General features: G+C 36.4%; 2 protein-coding genes across 4 annotated transcripts in view; one reads left to right on the forward strand and one right to left on the reverse strand.

Moving 5' to 3' along the window:
• The window catches only part of ARHGAP21 (Rho GTPase activating protein 21), a 49641-nt gene that overhangs the window by 24967 nt on the left and 2795 nt on the right, over positions 1–21879 (forward strand). For 2 of the 3 annotated variants that reach the window (XM_031553862.1, XM_031553860.1), the window contains 16 exons: positions 9725–9883; positions 10037–10139; positions 10230–10266; positions 10928–11053; positions 11799–12083; positions 13144–13208; positions 13292–13440; positions 14287–14429; positions 14555–14710; positions 14816–14894; positions 15838–15911; positions 16015–16104; positions 18197–18322; positions 18512–18553; positions 18894–18999; positions 20767–20798. In XM_031553862.1, the coding sequence (XP_031409722.1) occupies positions 9725–9883; positions 10037–10139; positions 10230–10266; positions 10928–11053; positions 11799–12083; positions 13144–13208; positions 13292–13440; positions 14287–14429; positions 14555–14710; positions 14816–14894; positions 15838–15911; positions 16015–16104; positions 18197–18322; positions 18512–18553; positions 18894–18999; positions 20767–20798 (1772 nt within the window). The remainder of the gene's footprint in view (positions 1–9724; positions 9884–10036; positions 10140–10229; positions 10267–10927; positions 11054–11798; positions 12084–13143; positions 13209–13291; positions 13441–14286; positions 14430–14554; positions 14711–14815; positions 14895–15837; positions 15912–16014; positions 16105–18196; positions 18323–18511; positions 18554–18893; positions 19000–20766; positions 20799–21879) is intronic. The other variant, XM_031553861.1, reaches the window with a different exon arrangement.
• KIAA1217 (KIAA1217 ortholog) overlaps positions 20569–21879 on the reverse strand; it is a 107617-nt gene continuing 106306 nt past the window's right edge. The window contains exon 19 of the mRNA XM_031553863.1: positions 20569–20700. Within this exon, the coding sequence (XP_031409723.1) occupies positions 20629–20700 (72 nt within the window). The 3' untranslated portion in view covers positions 20569–20628. The remainder of the gene's footprint in view (positions 20701–21879) is intronic.

A 21879-nucleotide genomic window follows, 5' to 3' on the forward strand; every position in this document is an offset into this window, starting at 1 on the left:
ATCAAAGAGTATTGGGATCTGTTAAAGGGAGTTAGAGCTTTCTTGCTTTAGCACAGTTGTCTTGTAATACGGATCTGTAGAATGACTTTTTCCCCTGAAATTATCTATGTTATCTGCTAAAAGACTGAAATAATTGAAGGAGATTTGTAGAATAGAAATATGAAACAAGATGCAATATTTCATTCTTCTGACAGAATTTTAACAATTAACAAAAATGCTTTCTTCAAGAGCTGGCAGATGGTTTTCATATATTTTTCCCTGTTGAATGAGAGGTGTATAGATCCTTTTTTTTTTAATTATTATTACTGGATGCATCATTACTTTTGAACTCTTCTCAAGACTCCATTAATCTTTCTTCCAGCATTAGTGTAGGTTTGCTAGGCATGTAGCCAGTCTTTACGCGTGTTTTCTGAAACTATATGCCTAAAGTCAATGTTAATGTTTGATTAAGTTGTGTGTGCTGTTTGTACTCACTTAGAGTGCTTGCTGGGAGTTTTCTGACCCTATGTAATTTGAATTGTGTAAAAGTCAGATCAGTCCCCTTTATGATAGGAGAATGTGTTGAAAAGATTGGGCTTGATTTAAATGAAGATGTGCCATGAACTCTTAGTCCTGTGGCTTGCTTCCAGATTTTAGAGGAATGTAATGATGAGAGTTCAAAGAAGCTTTCAGCATGGCAGTTGTGCTTCATTCCAGTGGTGGCTGAGCCGCTCAGAAGAAAGGAAGTCATAACTCTCCATCACACTCTTTTGGCCTAATACCACGTGTGATCTGGGGATGCATTTGTGCTCCTTAGTCTCTTGAACTGAACCTCCTGAGCGGTACGGAAATATGAAGTGGTGCTGCTGGAGCACCAGCACTGCGTGCCACAGCAGCACTCAGCGTTGCCTTCCTGAGTGGGAAATCCTTGTGCTGGTAGTGGAGCTCTGGAAAACTTCCACTGTAGCTCCAGCACACTCAGAATGAAATAACCCTCCCTTCATAAGGAAGGCTGTCAAATGCTGTTAAGGCTGGGTGTCTTAGGAAGTTAGAATTAATGTGCCTGATTCTAAATTTGCTTGTTCCACTATCATTATGCCTAATTACAGCTTCACTTATAAGCTTAACTGGCTCTTATCAGAAAGATAAAACTCTGGTTCTACTTTGAAATGCAGTTAAAAGATCTTTAACTCTTTTGAAGGAAAATTGCTGGGATTTTTTTTCTCATTCTATCTGGCAGTTGAGAGAATATTACTTTGAGTGAAGATACAAGGTTCCTTCCAATCCAGTCATTCTGTGATTTACCTTGCTGCTGGCAACTGCATTAAAAGAAGTGGATATGACTAGATCATAATTTGGTAGGAAATTGAGCCAGGAACATTTTGCAAGCATCTCTTTCTATGTTCCATGATTCCTTGCACCACACACAGAAAGCTGAGCAGACTTTCCATCAAGCTTACTTCTGGCAGTTTCTTGCTGAGATTATGGTGATGTGCTGGAGAACTGCCTTTTGACACTGGTCCTTCCACAAAGTGCTGTACTGAAGCAGGGAGATTAAATTTAGTTTTCTATTTGCTGATGGAAAAGAGATGCCTGCTGTTCAGAGCAAGATTTGTAGGTAGATGTAGTAATATCCTTTGTAAGAAAAGTAGATTTGAAAAAAATTAACATATTGTGTGCTCAAATTCTTCAGGCAAGCATATGTATTCCTGGGGAATGAAAAAGTTGCTGGTTCTACACCCTGGCACTGCAAGCTTCAGTACTTTCAGTGTGCTACTAAATACAGGCTATTGTGTTTAGATTTGAAAGCTGCTGTTTCTATTTCAGGTCCAAAGAAGGGCTCTGTTCTTGAAATGTTATCTTATTGTTTCATGCTATAGCAATTAGTCTAATGATAGGTTATTCCCTTTAACCAGAAACTCATCTGTTCTCTGGATCAGTGAGAATACCACCATCTCTGCCAGTGATTATTTTAGCAGTTACAGTGTTTAATGTATATTTTTCAGACTTAGAATTTATATGCAATTTCTCTGTTAGGAAAGAAACAATACATTTCTGATCTGCAAGGTAATTTTGGATGTGTCAACCAGCACTTGAATGGAAATTGTTACTTAACTTTTTTTAACTACAAGAGAAAGAGTTGACACAGAAAAAAATTATTTTAATATAATTCTTAGGTGTCTGGTATGCATGCCTATGACTTGCAGCCAGCAATGGAGAAACTGATTTGGTGTCTTTAGTTACCAGTGTAGTTTAATGCCTTGGCCAGTGATGTTTCCTGAATGTTCTTTTCATCATAGGTTTCATAGTGGGTTATCACATGAAAAATAACTTTTTAATGGATGTATTTAAAATCTCTGATCTAAGTTAAAACATTGTTTTAGATTCTTCTGATCAGTGATGTTTATAGTTTTTCCTATTATGTCTTCTTATTTTCAAGTGTGCAGAAATATCACATAAGTACTAACAGACTTTTCCTCAGAGGTGTGGTCCCATTTTGGAAAATATCTAGTACGGCCTTATCCTAGAAAATTTTCAGGTCATTTCATTTCGCTATTAATTTATGAATAACTGATAGAAGATGAGCCAGGTAACACCAAAGTACCATAGAAATAAGTTGTCCTCTCCCTGTCTGATGCAACACAGATACCAGCGTACTTCATGTTGATCCTTTTCATTTTCCAACCACCTGCACTTGACAGCATTCCTCAGCCAAATGAAATTTCAGCGTGCTCCCAGATGCTTTCTGGGATTAGGGGATGAAACCTTTTAGATTCTAAAATATCTAGCTTTAGTTGAACTGTTCAATCACTTTTCTGTTAGTATGGTGGCATTCTACTTCTGCAGTGCTGAAAGTAGAGGTGTATAGATTTTAACTTTCTCAATGCCAAGAACTTGTGAAAGAGTGATTTTTTTTGCCTTTTTTAAAAATTAAATATGTACTGTACTTTTTATCTCAAAGCCCTTCTCTGGAAACACTTTGGACTCAGAAGAAGATAATATAAATACAAATGCTGTTAGGAACTAGAAATTGAATTTATGTATATTTGTGCAGCACACTGTGAAAAAAGTTACGTAGGAATAGGAAAGGTTTGGAGTATTTTCCCCATATAATTAGGATGTAGTTGAGAGAGTATACATGTTCTTTTTTTACTCTAAGAAATGCATCTAGCAGAGAGAAACTGAAAATCTCAGACTTAAACAGCAGATATCATTGCTTGTCAACCCATCGAGTATGAATACCTTACGGGCAAATGGTGGCTGAATGTGGATGGTTGATAGATGTGTTTTAAGGAAGCTTTAGTTTTAGCAAAAGCTGTTAGTACTCAAGGTGAATACAGAAATCTTTAGCCACTGTGATTTAGTTCTTCCTACAAATCATTGGCTAACTATTCCAATCCATGAGTATAGAAATGTAGTGGCAATAGAAACAAGAGCTGACATGTTCATTTTTGAGGGACGATTGCTTCATTATTTAAGCAATAGCACTGGCACAGCTTTAGACATGTCACCAGTGTTTCTAAGGTAAGCATCAATCTTCTATTTTTTTCGGAGTTTTACAGTGTGGCTTGCCAAATTGCTGTTGCTCCAGGCTGAACATTTCCGTGTATCTTATGCAAAGAACAATTTCTGAATCATTGTGGTATTCTGAAATTAAAGAACCAAAACACAGAATTACAAATTAGTGTTTAAAATGCCATTTTAAAATGTTTGTGTAACTCAAAAACTCACTTTTAACTAAAACTTAAAATTCGAAATCAAATGTTTGTAACTTCTAGCAGAATTTGATTGAAATGGGAGCATCAGATTTGTTTGGTAAATGGTTAATGTTTTTGAAACAAATCTTAGTATATCATTATAATGTAAAATAATAATGACAGGTAACAAGGGAGTGCTGTAAGAGTTTTTGACCAAAAAAACGTATATTGAGAATCGTACGTTTTTTGATCATGTGGCAGGATAATAGTGTGAGCTGAGACCTTTAGAACTACTCTGTAATACTTTCTATTACTCTGTAGACATGGATTGCTATATGTTTACTTGCTTAACACTGAAATAAATAACATGTTGTCACAGATCTTACATGAGGAATAATATAGGGAAACCTTTTTCTGTTTTAGAGAAACTCCAACACTACAATAAATATGTTATTTACACAAGTGCGTTAATGGAAGACTGGATTTGATGATCCGGGATTCTTGCTCCAGCCCTGTTTCTGTGGCTTACTAAAATGAATGTGATCAGCATGCAGACATGTTTCCATTATGTTCGTTTGGCTACATGAGGATAATTACGTAAAGTAGATATGTGAAGTGGTTCTTTGTAAAGACAATCAGTGCTGGCAGCATTGCAAGTACTTAAAAACTAGCAAACAACAGAATCTTAACCAGCAAAACCTTCTTAGAGCATGAAGAGGAGCAAGTCTTGACAATGCTTTGCTTCGAGATAGGCAATTAAAAGCCACTTCTGTGAGTCATATATCAGTTTGTTGTGCTATTTGTATGATAGCAGAGTTAGTTTGATCTAGTTCATTTTTGACTGAGTGAAACATTTTTATTTTGTTGATTATTTCTGGCCTTTTCACTATGCAGATGAAATTGTATATGTGGTCTTCTCATTTGACTGTCTCCCTGACAGACTTTTAAGGAAAATGAAGTTTGTGAATAGGTAGATCAATATTAGTACATCTGTATTCAGCTTAAATTCAGCTTCTTCATAGGTTTCTTGGAAGCAAGGGGCCTCTGAGCTATTGAGATACTGCTTGCAACACTGCTAGGTCTGAAGGGTGCTAAATACGAAAGCTGATTTTTAGCTTTGGAAGTGACTTTTTTTTCCAGTCACCAGCAAGGAAACTCGAGGTGACCTCATCCACAGGGCAGAGATGGTACATCCTCTGTCACGCTTCACCTTTGTAAGCCTCCGTTTGGAAATCACCAGTTCTGCCACTGTAGTTAATGAATTCACTCTATGGAAAGTTAAGTTTGTGTCTTTGAAGATCCAGAATATTATGAATATTTTTCTTGGATAATACACATTGTGTATGAGTGCTCTCCCTTTGAAGGTCCATAATCTCCAAGTGCATAGCAGCACAAACGTGTTTTTGTGCACAAATTTCTTTCTGCTTCAGTTAGCAAATCAGCTAACACAAGTTAACTGTAGTTGGAGCTTTTCCTGTTTTTAAGAAATCTTCTGTATCTTACCTCCTACAAATGTTCTTACACTGAAGGGCTCTCCACGAAGGCTGGCTGTTGCTGCTCACCAGGTGTGTACTTGCATTCTTGTGTATACAAGCAGTATCTGCCCTTCTGTTGGGAATGCTGTCAGCATGTAAAGATCATTTTCTGATGTCTGGTCCTAGTTTGCTTCATAGTAATGTGGAACAAGTGCTACTCACATTCTTTCCTCAAACGAAAAGTAAAACTGGAAGTACTTCTGAAGGCTTTACCCTCTTTATTACAGACAACTGAAGGGACACCATCAATCCCTATAATGACAAACTGAAGACAATGTGTGTGGCTTTTCCTCTGGCTTGTTTGCTCTGCACGCCTCATTGCATTTTGTGCAGTCATTTGCATTGACTGCTGAGCAGCACATGTCCTCCCTTGCTCTGTGAGGGCTTTTGTGGGAACAGGCTCATTGGTTTATCGAAGAAACTCAAAGGGACAAATATGACAAGCACTTAGGAGAAAAGTCAAAATACAAAGGTTCTATGTAGCTATCTCTTTGTTTTAATTGAACAGCAGTGGCAGTGTTTGCGTGTGTTGAGTCAGCAGGCAGTAACTTGCATGGCATACATCACAGTTTGCTCTATAATCACTCACATTATATAAAAGCTTGCCATGAGTAACCTTCAGCCGTGGAATTCCCCTCTTGTACCAGTGATATCATTTGCAGTCTTATTAAAGCTTGCCTCTTTCTGAAACAACATCAGGATTGACTCCTGCAGCGATTAGATCCACTGTGAAATAAGGAGCATCACTGGGAGCTTCTGACACTGTGGAAATTAGCCCAATTGCTCCACTTCTACCTCAGTTAGGGTACTGGGTGGCCTCATTCTGCTTCTCTGGTGTTAGTGCCCACCAAGCTGTCCCTGGGCTGCTTGCTCACTGATTTGGTTATTTGGTTGCGTGAAACTGGGAAGGAATCGTTTTGAGGATTTCAGCTCTGCTGAGGAAACAGAAGTACCCTTGCTTGTCTAACGTTGGAAAATAGGTATTTGTTTCTCCTTCTTGCATGCCTCCATGGGAAGCATGTAGAACAAACTTTTCAAATCACTGATGGCAAATGGAATATTACATTTATCAGTGTTTTCTTTTCTACTTTGCTGTAATCATGTTGTGAAGTTTAATCCTGTCTTCCTTTTTTATTGTAATTAACCAAATTGTCACCATCCATTAGTATATTTTAAGTGTGTGCAGGAATGAAAACGGGCGGTTTGTAGCAGGAAGATACGTGTATTGAGGTGCCTGACTGCATGTCTCAGGAGCAGTCTTTACCATATCATTAAATGATCAGTGTCATATGTAACTTGTCAGAATTGAAATGAAGTTCTTATATTTTTAAGGGAGACCATTTTTAGTCTTAGGAAAACTTACAATAGGGTTTTTTTTTGTTATTTTCCTCTCTAAACTGGAAAATAGGAATTTTGACGTAAAGAACTGGCAAATAAGTGTGCATATTTTTTAACAGAGGCAATACATTGCATTAAACACTTCTGCACATGAAAAAGAAAGTAAAGCATTGAAGAATTTATTATTCTTCTTTATTTTCTCTAAGTAACTGTGATGATTTATTATCCTGACTGTGATATGAGTGGAATTTCATTCTCTGTTCACCTAAGAAATGGGATGATGAGTTGCTACCCATGTAGAAATGATCTTGAATCATTTTTGAAGCATTCTTCATGTGGCATAAATTGATGCTGAAGTGCATTGGTCTAAGGAATGTTGTAGATAATCTTACTATATACTGGTAATTCAAGAAAATTGCTATAAATGCGTGTGCTTGTAAATCTGTTTAGTATATGCAAAAGCCACTCATGACCTATTGGAAAAACGAAAATTAATTACATGGTCTTCCTAGTTACGAAGCTGAGCAGGGAACTAGTTTGATTGTGATAGCAGGAAAGTGCTTTTCACCATGAGGGTGGTGTCTGTTCCATTTAGGACAGCATCCAGATGTGCTCATCAGGGATGATTTGTGCTAATCTTTGTCTATAGGCAGAGGGGAAAAGTGGTCCCAGAGTAGGATTCTGTTGCTCATCTATGTACTGCTTACAAGCAGGATGAGCTTCTTGTAGTATCCATGTCCAGACTTGTTGGGAGAGCTGTACTAAGCTAAATGTGCATCCATGCTGGCTGTTGCTGCTCCATTTGCAGAATGCCACAGCTCTGATCTCTGTCCGGTGTGAAGCTGTGCATTTAGGGCATCCACAGCACAGGCCTTTTGAGATTAGAGAGATGCCCATGGTCCCAATTCTAAACTCACCTCAGCTCCATGGCCACTTACTGCTGGAGTCCATGCTGTTGTTCTCATCCAAGAATAGCAGTATGTCTCATCAAGTGGCACCCTCTTCACTGTTAGAATAAAGGAATAAAGTAATAGCCAACATGCTGTTTTAAGCAATAACATTTAATACAGCAAGAGACATCAATTACAGAAGCGTTTTTATATCATAGGTCTTGTAACCACGTAATCTCCTCTGTCCTCTTCCACTGAAAGCACTGGAGGTGTGCTCTGTTTGTGCTTTTGTAATACACTGCAACATCAGCGTTGCTGAAAGAATTGGACTCTCACTGTTACAAATATTTGTATATATGTACCCAAAAGATTCATTTTTCTTTGTTGTTTCATACCGCAGGCTTTAAAAATTCTGACGCAGAGCTTTCAGAACTTACAGAAAGTACCTCTAAAGATTCAAATATCAAATTCGCTGAAATGTAAATAATTTTTGTTACTTTCAAGTACTTAGACTGTTTCTTGCAGACAAAATCTTGTGTTTAAGTAGCTTTGCTGTGGGCTGCTGTGTAGTGTTGCCTAAGCTTCTCTATTCACAACTCCTGCAGGTTTATTTCAAGTGTCTGAAGTAGAACCTGTGACATTTTGAGACAAGTCTGTAACAGAACTAAGTTGCAGCTGAGCACTTGTAGTTTATATGCTCTGAAATAATTCATCTGAAAAATTGTTCAGTGAGTGGAAATATTCATTAGTCAACATCAGTGTGCTTCTCAGGGTTTGCTGCAGGGAAGCTGAGCAGATGAAAAAGATGACAGTAGGACAGTGAGCTATTGTAGTTTGGAAAATCGTAGCATAACTGAGTTCTTCCTCTGTCCTTGCTGCTGCATCAGAGAAGTCTGTAGATGCTTCAGTTTATCACTGGATGCAAATAGAATTTATCTGCATTTAATGTCATGTGTTTGCTGTGAGTTCTTTTGCTTTCCTTTTTATTCATGTTCATATTTCGCAGCTGGCTTAGGGGTGGAGGATTATGCTTTAGAAAATAACAAATAAAAGCCTTAAAAATTACTGTATTTAACAACTCCATGCAAAGTAGGGCTGTCATGGCTAAATCTTTCAGTACTTTAATCGTTTGTCATCTTGTTTTAAACTTACTTTGCCAGATTTTGTCTGTTGCCTTTAACAGAACTGTTAGTGACCATTAGAACAGCACAATGCAGCTTACGCAGTTGTGTTGACACAAGGCAAAGAATAAACCTCTGTTTGCAAGTGTCTGTTGATTTCAATGGGCTTTTCAGAAGCTCTGCATATTGCAGTTCTTAGCACCTAGGATACATTCGTATTCATTATGGCAGTGCAGTCCAGCCCCTGCTTGTGACTCGCTTCTCTCCACCCCTCTCCTTCTACCGAAGCATGAAGTACAACTATTTCTGTCGTACTGCCGAGGTGTGCTAGAAGATATTACAGCTCTTTTCTCACAGCGTTCGAATAGGCGTCTTTCAGCTTCTTCCATCTTGCCAGAAGCATGTTAAACAGTAGAAGTACTTAAAGCTTTTTGGACTCTTCCACGATGACTCGTGTGGCAGTTGAGACTGTGAGGTGCTGGGCATGTACGGCATGCAATCGTTTGTATGAGCAATTAGTGGAAGAAATAATTGGTATGTAGTGGTGCCATCTTTGACATGAATACTTGCTTTTTTATTTGAATGTGTGGAGGAGGGGAGGATTGGTACTCTCTATATTAATTATACTTCAAATATTTTTTGTTTGCAAGTTGACTTTGTTGTTGAAACACTGATTTAAACCAAAAAAGCTTCTGATACTTGGAATGCTCGTGTTTTATTTTAGGAAGTAGTACTTGGCTATCTCTTGAGTTTAGACTTACTGAAATATCAAGTTTGTTTTTCATATGCATGCAAACAAACAAAACCAGTTGACTTGAAAATCATATTACAAGAGGTCAGCACAATTTCTGTTTCATTCTCTCATATAATTGCATAATGATAAGATACAATTTTCTTTGCTCTTATTCCTAATGTATGATTTAACTTCTTCATGAAATGAAACAGACTTCTGTTAAAAAAAAAACCTTACAAAATAACAACAAAAAAGCAACAAAATCCCCAAACATTTAACAGTATGCATTAATTGGACCCTCAGTGTTTGTATGAAAGACTTCATGTTTCATACTTAATCTAATATCCAGAAATGACAAGTTCAGACAGACGGTTAGTTTGAGCATTTGATTAATGCATTTATTGTTAATTATGACATATTACCTTTGTAGATGAACCGACTAGTCCTAGTATTGACCATGATATTGCACACATTCCTGCTTCTGCTGTTATTTCTGCATCTGCTTCTCAAGCACCTGCTATAACAACTGTTCCTCCCAGTCCTACATCTCCAATTCCTTTAATTCGGCGACAGCTTTCTCATGATCATGGTGAGTGGTGATTTGATTTTCTTTCCGTGCTACTTTTTCTTTTAACTCTCTGGAGATCAGGTGTGAAAATTGCAACCTCTTTACTGCTTAACATAAACTGTAGAAATGTGAGTCAGTTTTCTGCCATGTTAAAAGATTTCTACTTCCTTATAGAATCTATTAGGCCTAGTATCCTGGATAGCCAGCCTGCCACAAAACCAGAGAGATCGAAGTCATATGATGAAGGACTGGATGACTATAGAGATGAGGAAAAATCGTAAGTTCATGAAAAATGTCAGTTGATTCAGAATTTTTTTGTTTTTAAGCTTGTAAAGCCTCATTTGAATATCTGTTTTTGTCCCAACAGGTCCATTAAGCATGTATCTAGCTTAAAGGGGATCAAGGTAAGTAAATATTTAACAATTCTTAAAAATAGTAAATATTACTGTGACAAGTGTTATGAATTATACAACAGACACATATAGAGGGATGTGTTAAAAGATGCATGAATGTGATTGCTATTGCTGTCCATAAAATTATTCTTAATTTGTGTTGATTTTTAAAATTGATGTTACTGTGTGCTGTGCATATAACATAAGTAAACGTGGTCTGTTGTTTTGTAGGCTCCCCACTTGATTCTTGATTTTTCATTTTCCTCAGCCTGAAGCATATCTATGATGCTCCAGTAAAAGCTTAATAATGAAAGTCTGAGACTCCCATCATGTGTGTGTATGTGTCCCATTCTTGAGACTGGCAAGATCACTTTCGTATTATCCTATGGGAACTTCAGATATCATATTTTGCCAGGGGAATATTCTTAGGTACATTTTCCTGAATATGGTGCCAGCTTTTAAAGTTGAAGAACAGAGTAGTCAATTGGGAGGGATTTACAGACGTCAAGTCCAACTATCCAACCACTTCAGATCTTACCAAAAGTTAAATCATGTTATTAAATCTTTTATCTAAATGCCTCTTGAACACTAATAGATGTGATCTTGCATATAAAGATCATAGAGAAACTTATTTAGAAGTACACTGCGTTTCTTTCTGTGGTGTTCTCTTTAGGTCACAGACAGTCAGAAATCTTCTGAAGATTCTGGTTCCCGAAAAGATTCTTCTTCAGAGGTCTTTGGTGATGCCTCCAAAGAAGGGTGGCTTCATTTTCGTCAGCTTGTTACAGACAAAGGAAAGGTATCTTTCATGGTTTTGTCTTTTCATTCTATTTTTTAACCTGGCAAAAATACTAAACTGGTGGAAAGCTGAGGTAAGGAACTTGAAGCTTTCTGGTTATTCTTAGTAACATTTTTGAGATATGAACATCAATAAGACTAAGTTTTAGACCTGTTTGTTAGAAGATTTACCTTAATGAATTTCTTAGCTTCTTTTAGAGACTACTTTTGAAAGTATTGCATTTCTGTGAAATAAACTGTTTTCTAACAACATAAGTAGAAAGATCCATCCTGAGATAAATGTAGCTTATAGTCTTCTTTCTCTTTGCTAATAATAAGAAGCTCTAGTATTTATGAACATTGTGGGGTTGAGTTCACATTAACTTCCTGCATGTGTATGGGATAACATTTAATAAGTGGGAATGTGGAATTACATTGTTATATAAAAGTGAATAACTTTTAAAAGACTGGGCAAGAATCCACTAAATATTTTTTTGCTGTGTTTATCTTAAGGCCTCTGTGAAATTCTGGTCACATTGTTACTGTCAATTGAACTCTCAATGGGTAATCAGAGAGGAAAGGCTATCTAACAATTCTATTTTCTGACAGAGAGCAGTTAGTGAGTGGCACTTTTGTGAAAGCTTTCTGCAGGTCATTCTTAAATATGCTACAGATAGTTTTTAAAGCTTCTGGATGTAGCTTATCTTAACCCAGAGACATTCATTGTAGCGAACAACCAAACTTACGTACTGGTTTATATTTTTCAGCGAGTTGGTGGGAGCATTCGGCCATGGAAACAATTATATGTTGTTCTTCGAGGTCATTCACTTTATTTGTACAAGGATAAAAAGGAACAAATGACCCCATCAGAAGAAGAACAACCTATAAGCATCAATGCTTGTTTGATAGACATCTCATACTGTGAAACCAAGAGGAAAAATGTATTCAGACTTACCACATCAGACTGCGAGTATCTGTTTCAAGCTGAGGACAGAGATAATATGTTAGCATGGATTAAAGCAATACAAGAAAACAGCAATTTAAATGATGAGGTAATTGTTATATTATTTTTGATACTACGGCAAAATTTGTGATTAAACAATTGATCAAAATTTATGCAGGAGCATACAAGAATATGTGATAGGCAAGGTAGTTGGGTAAGTATATTGAGTTTGTTTTTTTATTAAAGCATGACTGTATTCTCATTATCAGTATTTTGAAATAAATGAATTAATTTAATTGCTGATTTGACTATAGAAAAGCTTTATATTAAGATAATAAAAATCCCTAATGTATCAATCAAAAGTAATTGTAGTATAGAGCCAATGTTCAGTTATCAGACTTGCATTGTAAAGTAGCATGTGCAGTTGTATGGTGTGATAATTTTCTCAGTAATTAAAAATCGAAACTTTGAAGGATGTTCATTTCTTTGATTAAATGTTGATGTTTTTATGAGTTGAATGTTAATGCTAAATACAAAGCAAGTATATGCTGTTATATATAACATATAATATCTGTCCTAAAATGATCTTCAGTGCATTTTCATTTCAGTGATGAACAACAGAGGAATGTTTTCATATTTGTGGGCATGCATATCCGTTTAGTTCTGAAATAATTATCAGAATAACCATATATGTAATATAATATATATATACATAAAGTGTATGTGTCATTAGATGGATACAAGCATGTTTTGAATTCAGGGCCGTTTCAGGTGTATGTGTAGTAGTAACTGTATGACTACTATGTGTATGTAAGATTTGATTTTTTTTCATAGCAGGTTTTGTTGACTTGCATGTTTTCTACTTGAAGTTCTTACTACTTGATGTTCTTACTACTTGAAGTAATTTCCAGTTTAACATGATTTAATCACTTACCTACTGCTTTGAAAATAGTAACATCTAATGTGTAATTACTCACTTCAGTTTTCCTTGTGGTTTTCAAGTGTTCTGTGTTTATTGTTTGAAAGGACTGCCTGCTAGAGTTTTAAGTGTACTGAAATGTTGTTTTTCGTATGTGTTCTGTTGATGGGAGGAAGTAATGTTTTCTGAAAGTAAAAATTGTTTGTTGTATTTTGTAAGATTATAAATTAGATCTCAATTCATTTTATAGGACACTGGTGTCACTAGTAGAGACCTAATTAGCCGAAGGATTAAAGAATACAGTACCATGATGAGGTAGGTAAATTACATGCTGCCAGTAATTTTTGTATGTATGCTTATCTAGCTTCTTTTTACTTAAGTAGTGTATCTTGCTTCAGTTCTTCAAGCAGCAAAACAGAGCCATCTCCCAAAACACCTCGTCAGAGCCTAAGTATCAGGCAGACTCTGCTTGGAACTAAAGCAGATCAGAGGACCCAGAGTCCACATTCTCCCAAGGATGAGTCGGAGAGGAAGCTTCTCACTAAAGGTTTGCGTGTTTCTTTCTTTTATTTAATAATTTCTTTAGTTCCTCATTGCCCTAGTATGAAGCTATCAAGGTGCTTTATTCAGATTTTTCAAACTCAAGAATATGAGTTTGTGAAGACCAAATATGAACTAGTCATTATAGCTGCAGGTGTATATATCCCTAGCAAAGATTCTCTTACTCATTTCTGTGCTGCAGATTATGTAAGTAAATTGCAGGTGTTAGGTAAATTCTAAATCTACTGAAATAGTATTTCCAAAAATAGTTGAGTAAGAAGTACTGTTGTATTAGAAAACTTGCAGAACAGGGTGAATGGGAATTGTAATGTGTTACATGAGTTGTATAATGGAAGTAAAGAGTTCAACTGAACTTTTAATCTGATTCTGTATAAATAATATTCTAAAGTGCTTGAGTCCCTTTGGGGACAGATTTGGAGCACCTGAAATCTGCTAATTACTGAAAGTAGGTCTGCACAATGTCAAATATTAGTGTGGCTGTATTAATTTCATAGCTGTTTTGTATTGTCACTCAGTAGTGATGTAATCTTACTTTAAGGAATGTTGTGGATTTTATTCTTTTATTGTAACTCATGTATATTTAGTCTTGGAATGATAAAATTCCACCGTATCGTCTACCTACTTGCTTTTTCTGAGTATGGGTATATTCAGATGCATTAGCAAGTTGCTGTGGGAAACTGGGCCAGGAAAAAAGGTTAAAAACAAGAAAGGATAGTGACATACTGTTTTCTTTTTTTGTAAATGTTACCTGTATTTGTAGTAACTTTTTTGCCTTAAATGCCTTGATGTGTCTTCTTTGCTTTCTTACTTATATAACACTAACAACAAAAAGATGAGACAAGCCCACCGAAAGACAAAGGGACATGGAGGAAAGGCATTCCAAGCATTATGAGGAAGACATTTGAAAAGAAGCCATCTGCAGTAGGAACATTTGGTGTCAGACTAGATGACTGCCCCCCAGCGCATACCAACAAAGTATGAAAGAATAGTTTTTCTTTCCAGTGTGATTTTAAATGCTTTTTTCATGTATACTTTAAGAATGTGTGTGTGTGTATATACAGATATATATATATACACATACAAAATGTTTTTTTCTTCAGTATATCCCATTGATTGTTGATATATGCTGCAAACTAGTTGAAGAAAGAGGTCTTGAGTACACAGGTATTTACAGAGTTCCTGGAAATAATGCTGCCATCTCCAGTATGCAAGAGGAGCTCAACAAAGGAATGACTGACATAGATGTTCATGATGATGTAAGTCTTCAGTCACAGCGTTTCCACTTTGAGCTTCTGAAAACTTCTAGTTACGTTATGATTATAGAAATACAAAGACTATCTCATTTTCTTCTAAATGTTTAGAAATGGCGAGACTTGAATGTCATAAGCAGTTTGCTGAAATCCTTCTTCAGAAAGCTCCCAGAACCCCTTTTCACCAATGGTGAGTTGTTTACCTTAGCTTTCTTTTTTATGAGCTACTGTTGAACAGTTGTCTTGAAACTTTCAGATGATTTGAGAGAAAATGCAGTAGAATGAATTCTGCAATAAATGCTTTTACTTCCTTAAAGAACAGGGAGTCACAGTGATAGAACTTAAAAACAAGAGCTGTAAATAGAATTTCTCTAATTGTACAATAATTAGTGTTCAAATATTGTGCCCACATATTCCAGTGTACTCGTTTTAATATTCTGTTTACTTTGGCACACTAAACAACCAAAACAAACCCATCCAAACCTTATTTTTTACTTTTGTTCTGTTGGTAGTAGTGGGCGGAAGGGGGGGGAGAGGAGTGTGGAAAGGCAGCAAGATTTTGGTATGAACTCTGATTTGGTGGTTATAGACAGATCTTGTAATTTAGATCTTTAAAATTCCCCTGGAAATAGTAATGAACAAGGAGCAACAGCAGAATTTGACTTCAGGAAATTTTTTTATGCCATTATCTCTGCACTATTGTTTTTCATACTTGTCTTAAGTTTTTAAATAAACCAAACAAAATAAACTTTTCAGGGGAGATTCTGTCCTCTACTACCATAAATTAGAGTGTCATGTTTCTCAGATTTGGGGAGATTGCAGGGGTGAGTGCACAGAGTGCAGCAGATGAGCATCACTCTGTTAAAACTATCCTGCACGGTAAAGAGTTGATTAAATCAGTTTTTGGAGTTGGAATATATTTTTCTCAATAAGATTTAAGAAATGAAAACATGAAAAGCTTAGATTTTAATGTGAAACAAAAATATGTAATGCTTACAATTTCACTCTTGTAATGGTCTGTGAAGGCTGCTTTTTTTCCTCACTCCTACCTTGCTGTGTTTGTATGTAGTATAATGGGTTAACTTAGTTTCCAAAGGTCTTACCTTTGTAATCGATTTCTGCTTTTTAAACAGACAAATATGCGGATTTTATAGATGCCAATAGAAAAGAAGATCCAGTTGAACGTTTGAAAACACTGAAGAGACTGGTAAGCTGAAATCAGGTGTCTTGTGTAGTGTAGGTATACCTTTGTAGGTGTACAAAATAAGCATTAAACATTTAATATTCTGAGCTGTGATTGTTTATTTCAGATTCATGATTTACCTGAACATCATTATGAGACACTCAAATTTCTTTCTGCGCATCTCAAGACAGTTGCAGAGAACTCTGAAAAGAACAAGGTAGCAGAAACAAAAGCATAATATATTTTGTTTTGATCCCTTTCATTAAGAGCAAGTTTTTGTGCATGATTTTTTCTGTTGACTAAGACTGTGACTTATTAGTGTAGATGAGATTAAAACCTCTGTGGTGTTGGAAGATTTTTGGATTACATCCCATCAAAATATTCGAGTTTAGTGTGTATTAAGTTTATTTATTCAAACTGATGCTAGTTGTTGTGTGAATAACTGATTGCATCCTAGATTTATTGCAAGTCTGTAAATTTCATGTAATTCACTTAGACACCAGTAGGAGTGTGTCTGGTCAGAGATTTCAACCAGTTTAAACTAACAATTAATATGGCACATATTCTCAGTATAAAGCCTACAAGAATGCACAGTTGACTTTGAAGATAGCATGAAAGTATGTCTCTAGTGGCACTCTTTTGTAAAACAGGTAACTTTTTTTTTTAAACTGTGCAAACTCCCATAAAATACAAGATCAGTCCTAACTTTTATTAGATTTTGGAATCTTTCAGAGTAAAAAGTTAGGAACAAATCTTAAGTGAATGTCTATGACCTGAATGAACCGGTTCACAAAGGCTTGGTTGTATCAGCTTTGTGTGAAGCCTACATTCCTGGACACTGAAATCAACTGAAGAGTAGGATTTGCTGTAATAACTCAAATGGTTGACCTTTTACATGCTTTCAATGGTTTAAGAGGGAAAAAAAAAGCATGGCATGTAGGGTAGCAATCTTTTAATTAACACCTTTTGTCATTTCCACTGGTTGGTGACGTTGACTTTTGTTAAGTGCTTCTGTATATACTGTAATCCTACTGTAAATGCAAATAACAGTATCCCTTTTTTTTCAGGGAAGCATAGATGAATGCAAAGCTGTGCAGTATGGGTGTGCTTATAGATGCTCACATCAGGGCAGATGGCATGATGCCTTGTTGCAGGGATACAGTAAAAAAAAGCAAAACACTTATTTATGTGAAATAGATGAACTATGGCCAACTTTAAATCAGAACAGAAAATTGCAGAATCATTAAGGTTGGAAAAGGGCCCCTAAGATCATCTAGTCCAACCATCAGTCCATCCCTACCACGCCAACTAACCATGTCGCTCAGCACCAATGTCATGAGTAGACCCATCTGTATTGATATAGACAAACGAAAAAATAGAAACTTTAGTGTAACTATAGTTAACATTTTAAGAAAGTGATAGTAAATGCCATTAAGCCCAAAGCAAACATTTATCATTTTATGTTTTCATTGTACTGCATAAATATGGTTTAAATAATATAAATACTATCGAATATATAAGGCTGGGGGAATAAGGTTGTGTAGTAGTATGACATGTTGAAGGCCACAGCTCACATCAAAGTGAGCAGCAGGGCCTTGGGTCATTCTCTTTGAAACTTCCTTCTTGTAAGAGCAAGAAGATTTTCAGCCTATTCTGTCACAGCAGTAAGTCAGAAAAGTAAAGCACGAATAGAAGATCAGTGTTTTTGCTGCTGCTTTCTTGCCATTATTTTCTTGCCACACTTTTGAAGTGTAACTTCAAAAGGGAATTAAGTGGATGATTAATGTTGTGACATTACAGGACTTAACTCTGTCTATGAATAGTTGTGTTGGGTCATGTTGGATGCTGCCACACTCTTGATAGTAAGTGTGAATTGAATGAGTTCTTGGTCAGTAGGCATAACATGCTATTTGTTTACTGTCTGTCTTACCCTGTTTGTTTACAGGGAATTACCAATGTCTTTGAAAAATTTTTCTTCTGTTCTATTTAAAAAGAAAAAGCCGATTTTTTTGAAGCATAACAATTTCTTCCTGAGTTTCTGTCCTTGTGGAGCTATTCATTTGCCATGGGTTAATGAAAGTTGGATTTTGAATTTCAGAAGTGTTGGACGCGTTCATTACATCTGTGTATGGAAGATTTTATTGTAAATTCTTACCTGAGTCAGTAGTGTGTTTTTTTAATAGATTTTATTTGTCCTTTTTAAAAATGATTCTCAAATATCAATTGTGTTGTATTAAAATACTGAGTTTATATTATTGTATTTTCTCATTTACATCACATATGATATAAGGAAATTCTTCATTTCTTAGATGGAACCAAGAAACCTGGCAATAGTGTTTGGTCCAACGCTTGTGAGAACATCTGATGATAACATGACACACATGGTTACCCACATGCCAGACCAATATAAAATTGTAGAAACACTCATCCAAAAAGTAAGTGGGTGATTTTCATTGCTTAAAGAGTAAGTTCATACACAGATCAGCTCTCTCTTATTGGGCCACTTTGGGTCTGGTATTTATCCTTTGAACTCCAGGCTATAATTTTCAGTCCATGTTTGATTGTTCCGCCTTTGGCTTTTGTGTTTCTTGTGGAGTTTTCACCGTTTTTATTTTAAATTGTAGCATGACTGGTTTTTCACAGAAGATGATGCTGAAGAACCCCTTGTAAGTATTGTGGCATAAATATTTGCATTCTATTCTGATTACCTTAGTTTAGAAACTGCTGCTACTTCCTCTAGAATGTCCGTACTTTTTTTTTTAATTGCATCACCGTATGGTTTTCTCTTCAAAAGTACCTCTTTAGCTCTCTAGTCCTTGCAATAATTAATTAATTAATTAAAAAAAGCCACGCATTTGTTTTAAAAAGCATAGAGCCAAATGGGAAAATAAGAATATATGAGGAAAGCGTGTCCTCAGGTGAATGATGCAATTTTTTAAATGCTTTTGAATCATTATGACCTATTTGTGAAACGATGATGAAGACATCTTTGTTTGTTAACTATAGACAGCAGTGCAGGAGGAAAACACTGTAGAATCTCAGCCAGTGCCAAACATAGATCATTTACTCACCAACATTGGAAGAACGGGAGTGTCTCCTGGAGACGTATCAGGTAACAGCCTGGACAGTGGTAGTCCGTAGTCTAGAATAACCTACTCTGTTAACTCACTGTAACTCTTTCACTCTATTTTCTTTTACTAATAAATTGTTTTTCTCTTTTCTTAAAGATCATTAACACTTCTTAGAGATTTGAATTGTTGGTAATCATGCATGATATGTTAGAAAACTTTGTCTAACAAGAGTATAATCGTTAAAAGATGAGGTTTGCATGTTCTATTTTATTTATTCACAGTAACTCATGCAGTCATCCTTGTAAGGTGAAGCAGATACGCTGCTGTAAAGGGGTGTGTTGTGATGGCAGAAAGATTGATCTCCAGTGGGGTTCTAATATTGCTCATTAGGAATGCAAAAAATTATGTTTTTCTTGTTAAGTGGGGGACCCTTTGCGTATGTTGCAGTATGTCTATACTAAAGCTGATTTCCTTCTGTTTATGAATGCCATCCTCTTATGTGGCTAAGGACAAGCAATGCAGGCTCTTTTTTGGTGACTTTTTTCCCCCTTCCCTTCACTATACTGTTGCACTAACCCAGCATGTTGTATCCCACAAATGCTCTCCCTTCGTCTCTAGCTTTTGTTTCAGTTTTCCAAGGGTTGCTCAGCACTTACTGAAGCAGTCACTTTATACTGATGTTGTAACAGGCGAAGTGGGAGGAGTCTATCACACGGTGATGTCATTAGTGGATTCTGTGATGTCACTGATGGACAGCTGGAACTGTAGGAAGAAGGAGGACTGTTGCCCACACTGTAGCTGCCTTGTCTGCAGAAACCCCCGTTTCTTGTAAATGGAAAACCAAAAAGTTGATCTGTGCTGTAAATTTTCTTTTAAGAGTATTTTAAACAGATCAATGCTACTTTTTAAAAGTTTTTCTGCTGTTTCTTGTTATCTCTGAAGCAGACCCTGAGGAGAAATAGCATGGTATGGTCTACCAGTCTTTCTAGTCATAAAGCATTAGCCATGTGTCAAAAAGGGGTGTGGCAGGGGGCTCAGCTCTTTCTTCCTAGGGAGCAAGTTCCGAAAGGTGGAACGCACCCAAGTTCATATTTTTTAGTTGCTGTGCTAGCCCCTTCCTACCCCCTTTATAATTGTATAATCTTGGGTTTTGCAAGACAGTGAAACTATGGTGTCCATTTTTCATTTCATAACAGCGCTTGTTATAGAAATGTACAAAACTGGTAGCTGCTGAAATCTAGCTGATTTACAAATAAAATTCCACCTCTATCTAGTCACAGGTGAAGAGAGATACATAATTGGGGTTTTACACACAAAATGCAACTTAATTTAAAAACTCAAGTCTCCCAAAAAGAATATGATTGCATGAACCACGATTTGTACATAGGGCAGTCAACAGTGATAAGATATTCAATTTTGCTTTGCGTATCCTGAATCTCAGGAGAGTACACGCTACAATCCTGAAAAGGTCTCTCAGCTGCGGTTTTGCAGGGGCTGTCTACCTAAAACATTGAATAAACATTAGTATTTCTGTTTTTTGTTTTTAATTTAGAAGAACAGGGCTCCTTTGCCATTCCTATCATTGAGCTGGTTCTGCCTACAATTCACAGCATCTTTTCATGGCGGTGGCTTTCTGTGGTGCAGCTTGCATCTTTGTGAGCTCTGATTATTCACTCTGTTCTGGTTTTTATTTGCTTCACATTTTGTTCTGTGCTTGTCTTTTTCCATAAGTCCAGCATTGTCTGTAGCAACAGCAAAAAAAGAAAATTGCACGGAACTGAGCAGAATTGTTTTTAATTTTTCCACAGATTCAGCTACTAGTGACTCAACAAAATCTAAGGTAATGTATTTTCTAAAGTGATGTAGTTGTAACCTTCAGAGATGTGATGGATATTTGCTTGCTTTATTAGAGGGCTTCTGCGAATGTGTACTATAGAACTAGGTAGATTATTCTTTTAAACAAGTGATAATACTGTTTTCCTAGCAGCAGCTTATAAAAGGTACCTAGAATCACTTACAGGGTCCCTTTCACAATGAAGTCCCAGTTTTTTTTGTTGAAAGTATTTCCGCGATAACTGTCCCGCCGTCTCCCTCTCTGGAGTGCTGCATCAGTAACAAATGATTTCAGGAACTTTATTAAGCATAAATCCTTCACTGCTGTCTGAGTCTTTCCTCAGCTCAGAGGGAGAGGCTGTCTGTCTGAACACAGACATCTGAGTTGTTCTTGTTGAGACCTTGGCACAGATGTCAGGTTTCAATCCAGCTATGTTCAAGGTCCCCTGATGTAAGCAATATTGTCCTATATTGTCTCTCTTTTTCTGTTCTTGAATGTTTGCAGTGTACAGGCCACACTGGTCAGCAATCAGAGACGAACATGTCACTTCTGACAAGTGTGGGATGGAGCAGGAAAGGTGTATGGATTTGAGGTGGCCAGGCAGCAATGTGGTCAGTGTGGCTGAAATAGTTTTTAATGAATTTTACAAGTCAGAATAAGCGGACTCATCTTTTTTGCTTCTTTGTGATTCTAAAGGCAGATGCCTTGAAGGGCAGGAAGAAATTTATTTCTGTTAATTTTCTGTAATTGCACCCAAATTTGGGGTTTATATGGCTATGGCTTTTGTTGTATTGGTACTATTGAATTGATACAATTTTAAAACTCAGAAACTGAAAGGTGAAAAATCAACTGAAAAATAGTTTGAGAAATTAAACTTCTCACATAGGTAGGAAGGTAGAGACTGAAACCATACTGTTGGGACCTCATCTGTGAAGTACTTTTTGTTACAGAACAGTCTTGAGAAAGCTGTCTTGATTAATGGAGCCTGCTTTATTAGTCAGTCAAAAACTAAATAGCTGTGCATAAAAACAAGTGTTTGTTCAGTTGAAGGGACTCAACAAGTGGAATTTTCAGGATGAAAATTGTC

This window comes from Meleagris gallopavo, chromosome 6 (assembly GCF_000146605.3).
Source record: "Meleagris gallopavo isolate NT-WF06-2002-E0010 breed Aviagen turkey brand Nicholas breeding stock chromosome 6, Turkey_5.1, whole genome shotgun sequence".
NCBI classification, from domain to species: domain Eukaryota; kingdom Metazoa; phylum Chordata; class Aves; order Galliformes; family Phasianidae; genus Meleagris; species Meleagris gallopavo.